This window comes from Salmo trutta, chromosome 6, assembly GCF_901001165.1.
Source record: "Salmo trutta chromosome 6, fSalTru1.1, whole genome shotgun sequence".
In the NCBI taxonomy this organism is placed as follows: Eukaryota; Metazoa; Chordata; class Actinopteri; order Salmoniformes; family Salmonidae; genus Salmo; species Salmo trutta.
Window position 1 is genome coordinate 4,518,014 of NC_042962.1, and position 12,835 is coordinate 4,530,848.

The 12,835-nt window shown below is 42.6% G+C and overlaps 1 protein-coding gene across 1 annotated transcript in view; it reads left to right on the plus strand.

The window, feature by feature from the left end:
- LOC115195331 (transient receptor potential cation channel subfamily A member 1-like) overlaps positions 1–12,835 on the plus strand; it is an 87,067-nt gene that overhangs the window by 34,878 nt on the left and 39,354 nt on the right. Inside the window, exons 7-9 of the mRNA XM_029755108.1 lie at positions 1,117–1,262; positions 6,586–6,722; positions 12,211–12,259. Of these exons, the coding sequence (XP_029610968.1) occupies positions 1,117–1,262; positions 6,586–6,722; positions 12,211–12,259 (332 nt within the window). The remainder of the gene's footprint in view (positions 1–1,116; positions 1,263–6,585; positions 6,723–12,210; positions 12,260–12,835) is intronic.

Genomic DNA, 12,835 nt, shown 5'->3' on the forward strand with positions numbered 1-12,835 from the left:
TTCTGGCCCTTTTGAGCCTGTAATCAAACCCATAAATGCTGATGCTCCAGATACACAACTAGTCTAAATGAGGCCCGTTTTATTGCTTCTTTATTCAGCACAAAAGTTTTCAGCTGTGCTAACATAATTGCAAAAGGGTTTTCTAATGATCAATTAGCCTTTTAAATTTTTTTTTATTTATTTATTTTATTTCACCTTTATTTAACCAGGTAGGCAAGTTGAGAACAAGTTCTCATTTACAATTGCGACCTGGCCAAGATAAAGCAAAGCAGTTCGACAACATACAACAACACAGAGTTACACATGGAGTAAACAACATACAGTCAATAATACAGTAGAAAAAAAATAAAAATAAAATGATGATGATGATCAACTTAGATTAGCTAACACAATGTCCCATTGGAACACAGGAGTGATGGATGCTGATAATGGGCCTCTGTACGCCTATGTAGATATTCCATTAAAAAAAAGCTGTTTCCAGCTACAATAGTCATTTACAACATTAACAATGTCTACACTGTATTTCTGATCAATTTGATTTATTTTAATGGACAAAAAATGTGCTTTTCTTTCAAAAACAAGGACATTTCTAAGTGACCCCAAACTCTTGAACAGTAGTGTGTATATATATATATAAGCTCTAATAGGTGTTTTGAATTAGTCGTCACCCTAGAAAGCGGCATCCATTTTGTTGTGTTTGGCTTTGAAACAACATCCACAACGACCATGTTTTACACTTAGTCTCTGTTGTTGAACTTCTTTCTTCAAATTGACCAATCACAGTGAGGTGAGTTTTAAAAGCCTGATTCTGTTTTGGTGATGTGTTTTTGATGTGATTTTCAATGTGCTTGCATTGACGTCAGAGTGGTTAGAGGGACAATAGAGCCCTGAGCACCAGGCCATTAGGACCTGATGATCGTTAGCGAGTTGGGTACTACCAACGCAAGTCCAGAGTGCATAAGACTCGTGACTCATGACTGCCGGTCACCACAACAACCCTACTATTGAGATCCACTCTTTGTGTGTGAGTTTAGTTTCAAATGCAGTGTACACACATCCACTGACTTTCAGGTGCTGGCTATGAAATGAACACTCCTGTGTTTGTGTGTTGTCCAGGAGAAGAGATGGGTCATTCCATAGAGGAACACATTAACGTCCTGGATAAGTCGTGCTGTAGTCCTCTGCACATGGCGGTCAGGGGAGGAAACGTGGACATCATTAAGTTCTGCATCCAGAAAGGAGCTAAGATTGACCAGCAACAGGTAACAGAAGAGATTATATGATTGGTTCAGAAACAGGAACATAAACATATGTGATCATATGATTGGTTCAGAATCAGGTACATCAACATATGGGATCATATGATTGGTTCAGAAACAGGTAAATCAACATAAGGGATCATATGATTGGTTCAGAATCAGGTACATCAACATATGGGATCATATGATTGGTTCAGAAACAGGTAAATCAACATAAGGGATCATATGATTGGTTCAGAATCAGGTACATCAACATATGGGATCATATGATTGGTTCAGAAACAGGTAACAGAAGGGATCATATCATTGGTTCAGAATCAGGTACATCAACATATGTGATCATATGATTGGTATTTCTAATCTAGGAAATTCATTTATTCATTCGTTTAGATGAGGGGCTCATTGGACTGCACCAGAAGACCACACGCTTAAGTAATGATCTCCTCAGGATATTCCAGGCAAATAATCATTTTATTTTAGGATTTATAATCTCTACTCCCACTCCACCGGTGTAGCAGAGTCTGGGACTGATCCCACCATCTGTAAGATTGCTTTCCAAATGACACTTACTGTACTGACCTCCACTTCCTGTACTGACCTCCACTTCCTGTACTGAGCTCTACTTACTGTACTGACCTCTACTTACTGTACTGATCTCTATTTACTGTACTGACCTCTACTTACTGTACTGACCTCTACTTAATGTACTGACCTCCAAATCAAATCAAATCAAATTTATTTAAAAAGCCCTTCTTACATGAGCTGATATCTCAAAGTGCTGTACAGAAACCCAGCTTAAAACCCCAAACAGCAAGCAATGCAGGTGTAGAAGCACGGTGGCTAGGAAAAACCTCCACTTACTGTTCTGACCTCCACTTACTGTTCTGACCTCCACTTCCTGTACTGACCTCCACTTCCTGTTCTGACCTCCACTTCCTGTACTGACCTCCACTTCCTGTACTGATCTCCACTTACTGTTCTGACCTCCACTTCCTGTACTGACCTCCACTTCCTGTACTGACATCCACTTACTATACTGAATGGCATGTGGTGTGGAGCTGAGTGGAGTGGGGAGATCTCTGCTCTGTTCCTGCCCTTCATGCTTATGACCGCTTAACATTTTACCGCGAAGGTCTAAATCAGGGTCACACACACCGTTTCTTAATAGTCTTAAACAAATCAAATCAAATCGTATTAGTCACATGGGCCGAATACAACAGGTGTAGACCTTACAGTGAAATGCTTACTTACGAGCCCCTAACCGACAATGCAGTTTCCAAAAAATATGGATAAGAATAAGAGATAAAAGTAACAAAAGAGCAGCGGTGAAAAACCAATAGTGAGACTATATACAGGGGGGTGCCGGTACAGAGTCAATGTGCCGGGGCACCGGTTAGTCGAGGTAGTATGTACACGTAGGTAGAATTATTAAAGTTACTATGCATAGATGACAACAGAGAGTAGCAGTGGTGTAAAGAGAGGGTGATGGGGGGGGGGGGGGGGGCACTGCAAATAGTCTGGTTAGCCATTTGACTAGATGTTCAGGAGTCTTATGGTTTGGGGGTAGAAGCTGTTTAGAAGCATCTTGGAACTAGACTTGGCGCTCTGTTACCGCTTGCCATGCGGTAACAGAGAGAACAGTCTATGACTGGGGTGGCTGTTGCGGCTGGAGTCTTTGACACGTTTTATGGGCCTTCCTCTGACACTGCCTATTATATAGGTCCTGGATGGCAGGAAGCTTGGCCCCAGTGATGTACTGGGCCGTTCGCACTACCATCTGTAGTGCCTTGCGGTCAGAGGCTGAACAGTTGCCATACCAGGCAGTGATGCAACCAGTCAGGATGCTCTCGATGGTGCAGCTGTAGAACCTTTTGAGGATCTGAGGACCCATGCCAAATCTTCTCAGTCTCCTGAGGGGGAATAGGTTTTGTTGTGCCCTCTTCATGACTGTCTTGGTGTAATTGGACCATGTTAGTTTGTTGGTGATGTGGACACCAAGGAACTTGAAGCTCACAACCTGCTCCACTGCAGCCCCGTCGATGAGAATGGGGGCGTGCTCGGTCCTCTTTTTCCTGTAGTCCACAATCATCTCCTTTGTGTTGCTTACGTTGAGGGAGAGTTTGTTGTCCTGGCACCACACTGCCAGGTCTGTGACCTCCTCTCTATAGGATGTCTCGTCATTGTCGTTGATCAGGCCTACCACTGTTGTGTCATCGGCAAATTTAATGAAGTTGTGCCTGGCCGTGCAGTCATGAGTGAACAGGTAGTACAGGAGGGGACTGAGCACGCACCCCTGAGGGGCCCCCGTGTTGAGGATCAGTGTGGCAGATGTGTTGTTACCTACCCTTACCACCTGGGGGCGGCCCGTCAGGAAGTCCAGGATCCAGTTGCAGAGGGAGGTGTTTAGTCCCTTAGTTTACTGATGAGCTTTGAGGGCACTATGGTGTTGAACGCTGAACTGTAGTCAATGAAATGCATTCTCACATAGATGTTCCTTTTTGTCCAGGTGGGAAAGGGCAGTGTGAAGTGCAATAGAGATTGCATCATCTGTGGATCTGTTGGGGCCGTATGCAAATTGGAGTGGGTCTAGGGTTTCTGGGATGATGGTATTGATGTGAGCCATGACCAGCTTTTCAAAGCACTTCATGGCTACAGATCAAATCAAATCAAATGTATTTATATAGCCCTTCTTACATCAGCTGATATCTCAAAGTGCTGTACAGAAACCCAGCCTAAAACCCCAAACAGCAAGCAATGCAGGTGTAGAGCAGATGTGAGTGCTACAGGTCGGTAGTCGTTTAGGCAGGTTACCTTAGTGTTCTTGGGCACAGGGACTATGGTGGTTTGCTTGAAACATGTTGGTATTACAGACTCGGACAGGAAGAGGTTTAAAATGTCAGTGAAGACACTTGCCAGTTGGTCAGTGCATGTTCGCAGTACACGTCCTGGTAATCCGTCTGGCACTGCGGCCTTGTGAATTTTGACCTGTTTAAAGGTCTTACTCACATCGTCTGCGGAGAGTGTGATCACACAGGCTTCCGAAACTTCTGGTGCTCTCATGCATGTTAATGTTGCTTGCCTCAAAGCAAATAAGTATAAAAGTAGTTTAGCTCGTCTGGTAGTCTTGTGTCACTGGTCAGCTCTTGGCTGTGCTTCCCTTTGTTGTCTGTAATGGTTTGCAAGCCCTGCCACATCCGACGAGCATCAGAGCCGGTGTAGTATGATTCAATCTTAGTCATGTATTGACGCATTGCCTGTTTGATGGTTCGTCGGAGGTCATAGCGGGATTTCTTATAAGCTTCCCGTGTTAGAGTCCCGCTCCTTGAAAGCGCCAGCTCTAGCCTTTAGCTCAGTGCGGATGCTGCCTGTAATTCATGGCTTCTGGTTGGGGTATGTAAGTACAGTCACTGTGGGGATGACGTCATCAATGCACTTATTGATGAAGCCAATGACTGAGGTGGTGTACTCCTCAATGCCATCGGAGGAATCCTGGAACATATTCCATTCTGTGCTAGCAAAACAGTCCTGTAGCTTCCTTTCACCACTTTTTTATTGATCTAGTCACTGCTTCCTCCTTTAATGTTTGCTTGTAAGCAGGAATCAGGAGGATAGAATTATTGTCAGATTTGCCAATTGGAGGGCGAGGGAGAACTTAGTATGTGTCTCTGTGTGTGGAGTAAAGGTGGTCCAGAGTTCTTTTTCCTCTGTTTGCACATTTAAAATGCTGGTACAAATTTGGTAAAACGGATTTAAGTTTCCCTGCATTAAAGTCTCCGGCTACTAGGAGCGCCGCCTCTGGGTGAGCGTTTTCTTGTTTGCTTACTGCGGAATACAGCTCATTCAATGCTGTCTTAGTGCCAGCCTCTGACTGTCGTGGTATGTACAGTAACAGCTAACAAGAATACATATGAAAACTCTCTCAGTAGGTAGTGTGGTCTACAGCTTATCATGAGATACTCTACCTCAGGCGAGCAATAGTTTGAGACTTCCTCAGGTATTGTTCACCAGCTGTTGTTTACAAAAAAATACATAGACCGCCTCCCCTTATCTTGCCAGATGCCGCTGTTCCATCCTGCCGGTACATCAAAAACCAGTATGTTGTATGTTTTATGTTGATGTTGTCATTCAGCCACGACTCCGTGAAGAATAAGATGGTACAGTTTGGAATGTCCCGTTGGTAGTTTAGTCCTCCACGTAACTCGGCGATTTTATTGTCCAAAGATTGCACGTTTGCAAGCAGAATGGAGGGAAGTGGGGGTTTATTCAATCGCCTGCGAATTCTCAGAAGGCAGCCCGACATTCGCCGCCTCTTTCTCCGCCTCCTCTTCACGCAGATCACGGGGATCGGAGCCTGTTCCCGAGGAAGCAGTGAATGCTTCGCGTTGGGCTCGTCAGAGTCGTGAAAGGAAAAAGAGGATTCTTGTAACGAGTGCACTGAGAGTTGGGAAGCAAGTTCAGGGAGTGAGTGCTTTAATAAATGAACGTAACATACAGTAATACAAAACAAGAAACCATGAACAACGCACAGACATGACATAGAAACAGAAACAGTGATGCCTGGGGAAGGAACCAAAGGGAGTGAAATATATAGGGAAGGTAATCAAGTAAGTGATTGAGTCCAGGTGAGTCTGACGATGTGCAGGTGCACGTAATGATGGTGACAGGTGTGTGCCATAACGAGCAGCCAGGTGACCTAGAGGCCGAAGAGACATGACAATTCTGCCAGTTCGTGGTGAGTAATCGCAGTTCTGATGACCAGAAGTTATTTTCGGTCATAAGAGACGGTAGCGGCAACATTATGTACAAAAATAAGTTACAAACAACGTAAATAAACAAAACAAAAAAACACAATCGGCTGGGGGCACGTAAAACGGCTGCCATCCTCTCCGGCGGTATCTACTTTGGTTATGGGTTATTGGCCTAACAAAAGAAGACATCTGTACCATGTCAGATATAGAGTTGAAATAAATAACATTTTATGTTTGCATCCCAATATGACCCTTTATATACATAAAACAATTTTTTTACATAGAAATTACCATTTTCTGCATTAGATTTTTTTAAATGTATTATTAATTATGGAATTATGAATAACGTTAATAACATTCCACCCATGAGGTCATTTGACTTCAGGAAAGGGCTACGGGCTTGTGTTACCACCTCTCACCAAGAGTGTATCCCAAATGGCAACCTATTCCCTATGTAGTGTGTTACTTTTGACCAGAGCCCTGGTCACTGTGTGTGTGTGTGTGTGTTTGGTGCGTGTGTGTGTGTCTGTCTGTGTATGTGTGTGTTCTCACTGTGTGTATATTGTACCGTACTCCAGATGGACCGGTCCACAGCTCTGCACTTTGCCTGTTCCCAGGGAGCTACAGAGGCAGTTAAACTGATGCTGTCTTCTTACAGTAGAGTGGACAGCATCATTAACCTACCTGATGGAGCCTACCAAACACCTTTACACAGGTGGGAGACTTTGTTCAATCATTTATTTATTTGATTTATTCATACATTTTCCATACATTTATTTGCATGTTTGTTCATTAGTTAATTAATGAATTAATGAAATACTTTGTTCTTTTGTTCGTTAATTTGTTCATCCATTCGTTCAATCGTTCGTTTATCCGTGAATTCCTTTGAATGTTAAAGTCATGAACCGATCCATCATAATAAGAAATCATCATTCTATTCTATGGTGTGACAGAATCAAACATGTTTCAGGAGTCAAGGTAACGGTTGCTCGGTGACAAAGCTTGTGTTTGGTAATGTAAGAACTGGGGGAAATAGCTTGAATAATATTTGTAGTGAAAGATAGATAAGAGACATTGCCTCAAAACGTATACCTTTTTGACTGCGTCCCAAATTGCAGCCTAGTGCCTATACCCTGTGCGCTACCTTTGACCAGAGTCCTATGTTTCTAGTCCTTTGTCTCCATGACTAGTAACCGCGGTAACTATCCAACAGCAGTGTGTGCTGTGTAAAGAGGAACATGACTTGGCTACACCTGGCTAAAACCTACATCATAACATATCTACCCTCATAGAAAAAAAAAGGGAATGATACTTTAGATATAAAAAGCTATACTGCGTGGTTAAGAAAGTATGGGATGACTGGTTATTCAATTATATTTGTGATCGTAAGGATATGCCTCAGTCTCACATCCACTTTATTTAACAGCTGTGTGATGGCAACAGGAAACAGAATAGAAACAGGTTCTGACTCAACGGAAAAGGAACACGCTTTTTATTTAAAAAATTTTTAAAAACATTTAGCTATTTAGACTGTATTCTTCAGCTACGCGTTTTATGAACGCTTAATAACAAGTCAATGGAAAATCAAAACCTCATTATTTTCATGATGTTCAGCCTGACTTCATTTCAGATCCAAATGTAAAAAAAATCGAACGGACTAATAATTCTGTTGTGTAGTACAATAAGAAGTAGAATGGGAAAAATGGACATCTAAAGATTCTCCCTGCCTAGATCTACAGATCAGTACAGATCAATGGAAGGAGTTGAAAGGAGAAAGTCACTTTCTTCCCTATACACAGCAGTGCACTACTTTTGACCAGTGACCAAAGGGGTCTATAGGGTGCCCTTTGGAATGATATGGGCTCTGTTCAAATGTAGTGCACTATGTAGGGAATAAGGTGCCATTTGTGCCACAAACATTAAGCAGTACCCCATAATTTACATTTACATTTAAGTCATTTAGCAGACGCTCTTATCCAGAGCGACTTACAAATTGGTGCATTCACCTATAATATCCAGTAGAACAACCACTTTACAATAGTGCATCTAAATCTTTTAAAGGGGGGGGGGGGTTAGAAGGATTACTTTATCCTATCCCAGGTATTCCTTAAAGAGGTGGGGTTTCAGGTGTCTCCGGAAGGTGGTGATTGACTCCGCTGTCCTGGCATCGTGAGGGAGCTTGTTCCACCATTGGGGTGCCAGAGCGGCGAACAGTTTTGACTGGGCTGAGCGGGAACTGTGCTTCCTCAGAGGTAGGGAGGCGAGCAGGCCAGAGGTGGATGAACGCAGTGCCCTTGTTTGGGTGTAGGGCCTGATCAGAGCCTGAAGGTACGGAGGTGCCGTTCCCCTCACAGCTCCGTAGGCAAGCACCATGGTCTTGTAGCGGATGCGAGCTTCAACTGGAAGCCAGTGGAGAGAGCGGAGGAGCGGGGTGATGTGAGAGAACTTGGGAAGGTTGAACACCAGACGGGCTGCGGCGTTCTGGATGAGTTGTAGGGGTTTGATGGCACAGGCAGGGAGCCCAGCCAACAGCGAGTTGCAGTAATCCAGACGGGAGATGACAAGTGCCTGGATTAGGACCTGCGCCGCTTCCTGTGTGAGGCAGGGTCGTACTCTGCGAATGACATCACAATACCCCATAATGACATCACAATACCCCATAATGTCAAAGTGAAAACAAGTTTTTAGAAAAACCTTATTTACATAGGTTTTCAGACCCTTGTCTATGAGACTCGAAATTTAGCTCGGGTGGATCCTATTTCCATTGATCATTGTTGAGATGTTTCTACAACTTGATTGGAGTCCACCTGTGGTCAATTCAATTGATTGGACATGATTTGGAAAGGCACATACCTGTCTATATAAGGTCCCACAGTTGACAGTGCATGTCAGAGCAAAAACAAAGCCATGAGGTCGAAGGAATTCTATGTAGCGTTCCGAGACAAGATTGTGTCAAAGCACAGATCTGGGGAAGGGTACCAAAACATGTTTGCAGCATTGAAGGTCCCCAAGAACACAATGGCCTCCATCATTATTAAAAGGAATGAGTTTGGAACCATCAAGACTCTTCCCAATTGAGCAATCGTGGGGAAGGGCCTTGGTCAGGGAGGTGACCATGATCCCGGTTGTTACCCTGACAGAGTTCCAGAGTTCCTCTGTGAAGATGGGAGAACCTTCCTGAAGGACAACCATCTCTGCAGCACTCCACTAATCTGGTCTTTATTGTAGAATGGCCAGACGGAAGCCTCTCCTCAGTAAAATTAACATGACAGCCCGCTTGGAGTTTGCCGAATGGCATTTAAAGAACTCTCAGACCCTGCTCCAGAGCGCTCAGGACCTCAGTCTGGGGTGAAGGCTCACCTTCCAATAAGACAACGACCCTAAGCACACAGACAAAACAATGCAGGAGTGTCTTCGGGACAAGTCTCTGAATGTCCCTGAGTGGCCCCGCCAGAACCCGGACTTGAACCTGACGGTACATCTCTAGAGAGATCTGAAAATAGCTGTGCAGCAACGCTCCCCATCCAACATGACAGAGCTTGCGAGGACCTGCAGAGAAGAATGGGAGAAACTCCCCAAATACAGGTGTACCAAGCTCGTAGCATTATATCCAAGAAGACTTGGGTATGCTGTAATCGATGTTGGAGTCACTGTCAAAGGTGCTTCGACAAAGTACTGAGTAAAGGGTCTGAATACTTACATAAATATGACATTTCCGGGGTTTTTTGCTAAAAATATGTCAGGCAGCATATTATGTTAAAGCCTGCTCTTAACACGCTGAGCGACATAACACCCTTATATAGGCTACATAACACCCTTATATAGGCTACATAACACCCTTATATAGGGCACATAACACCCTTGTATAGGGTACATATACCCTTGTATAGGGCACATGCACCCTTGTATAGGGTACATAACGCCCTTGTAAAGGGTATATAACACCCTTATATAGGGTACATACCACCCTTATATAGGGTACATAACACCCTTATATAGGGTACATAACACCCTTATATAGGGCACATAACACCCTTATATTGGGTACATAACACCCTTATATAGGGCACATAACACCCTTGTATAGGCTACATAGCACCCTTGTATAGGGTACATAACACCCTTATATAGGGTACATAACACCCTTATATAGGGTACATACCACCCTTATATAGGGTACATAACACCCTTATATAGGGTACATAACACCCTTATATAGGGTACATAACACCCTTATATAGGGTACATAGCACCCTTGTATAGGGTACATATACCCTTGTATAGGGTACATGCACCCTTGTATAGGGTACATAACACCCTTATATAGGGTACATAACACCCTTATATAGGGTACATAACACCTTTATACAGGCAGCAGGTAGCCTAGTGATTAGAGAGTTGGACTAGTAACCGAAAGGTTGCAAGATCGAATCCCCGAGCTGACAAGGTAAAAATCTGTCGTTCTGCCCCTGAACAAGGCAGTTAACCCACTGTTTCCAAAAGAAGAATTAATTAAACAAATAAGAATTTGTTCTTAACTGACTTGCCTCGTTAAATAAAGGTAAAATAAAATAAATAAAAAATGTAACATCTCTCTGTCTCTCAGTGGAGGTTACTGAGGGGAGGATGGCTCATAATAATGGCTGGAACGGAATGACATCAAACATGTGGAAACCATGTGTTTGATGTATTTGATACCATTCCGCTTCAACCATTACCACGAACCTGTCCTCCCCAATTAAGTTGCCACCAACCTCCTGTGCTGTCTATATATGGAAAATGGCAGTGTAAGCCAGTGTTACCCAACTCTAGTCTTCGAGTACCCCAAACAGCCAGTGGTGGAAAAAAATACCCAACTGCCATACTTGTGTAAAAGTAAAGAAACCTTAATAGAAAATAACTCAAATAAAAGTGAAAGTCACCCAGTAAAATACTACTTGAGTAAAAGTCTGAAAGTATTTGTTTTTTAAATATCAAAAGTAAATGTAATTACTAATATACCAAAGTAAAAGTAATCCACATTTCAAATACTTTACAATAGGCAAACCAGAAAGCACAATATACATTTTTTTTATTCACAGATAGCCAGGGTCACGCTCCAGATATAATTTACAAATGAAGTGTTTAGTGAGTCCCATAGATCAGAGACAGCAGGAATGTTCTCTGTTTAGTGAGTCCTCCAGATCAGAGACAGCAGGGATGTTCTCTTGAATTGGACCATTTTCCTGTTCTGCTAAGCATTCAAAGTGTAAACGAGTACTATAGGTTTTCAGGGAAAATGTATGGAGTAAAAAGTACATTATTTTCTTTTAGGAATGTAGTGAAGTAAAAGTAAATGCCAAAAATATATATAGCAAAGTAAAGTCAAGTCACCACAATGCTTAAAAATATGCATGTTTTGGAATATTTTTATTCTGTTTAGGCTTCCTTCTTTTGAATCTGCCAATTATGTTAGTATTGTGGATGTAACTACAATGTTGTTATCCAGCCTCAGTTTTCTCCCATCACAACCATTCGACTCTATAAGCATTTTAAAATGACCATTGGCCTCATGGTAAAACCCCTGAGCGGATTCCTTCCTCTTCTGTAACTGGAAGGACGCCTGTATCTTTGTAATGACTGGGTGTATTGATACACCATCCAAAGTCTAATTAATATCTTCACTGTGCTCAAAGGGAGATTTAATGTCTGTTTTTTTTTTTTACCCATCTACCAATACTGTATGTGTCTTTATTTGCGAGGTTTTGGAATACCTCCCTGGTCTTTGTGGTTAAATATGTTTTTGAAATCCACTGCTCGACTGCAGGAACACATATTTTGTATGTGTGGGGTACAGAGATGAGGTAATCATTTAAACATCATGTTAAATACTATTATTGCACCCAGAGTGAGTCCATGCAACTTATTATGTGGTTTGTTAAGCACATTTTTACTCCTGAACTTATTTATCCATAACAAAGGGGTTGAATACTTATTGACTCAACACATTTCAGCTTTCCATTTGTTATGAATTTGATTAAAAAAATCAAACCAGCATAATTCCATGTTTACTTTATGGGGTATTGTGTGTGGGTGCCACTGACAAAAAACATGTTTTTATCAATTCTAAATGCAGGTCGGTAACACAACAAAATGTGGGAACAGTAAAGGGGTGTGAATAATTTCAGAAGGCGCTGTAGCTTTGGTTGATTCTCTTTTTCCAGGTCAACCATATTCGATCACACAGAGTTGGCGGAGTACCTAATTTCAAAGGTAAATACAGTACACACACATGCATAAAACCTACGCACGCACACACACACACACACACACACACACACACACACACACACACACACACACACACACACACACACACACACACACACACACACACATCAGAGTTGGCGGTAAACCTCATTTCAAAGGGTTAACACTACAGTAATATAGTAAAGTCCATATAGAATAAGAGCACCTCCTCCCAGCTGCCCACTGCTCTGAGGCTAGGAAACACTGTCACCACTGATAAATGTACCATAATCGATAATTTCAATATACATTTTTCTACAGCTGGCTATGCTTTCCACCTGGCTACCCCTACCCGGGTCAACAGCTCTATACCCCCCACCACAACTTGACCAAGCCTCCCCCATTTCTCCTTCACCCAAATCCAGATAGCTGATGTTCTGAAAGAGCTGCAAAATCTGGACCCCTACAAATCAGCTGGACTAGACAATCTGGACCCTCTTTTTCTAAAATTATCCACAGCAATTGTTGCAACCCTTATTACTAGCCTGTTCAACCTCTCTTTCATATCGTCTGAGAACCCCAAAGATTGGATAGCTGCCG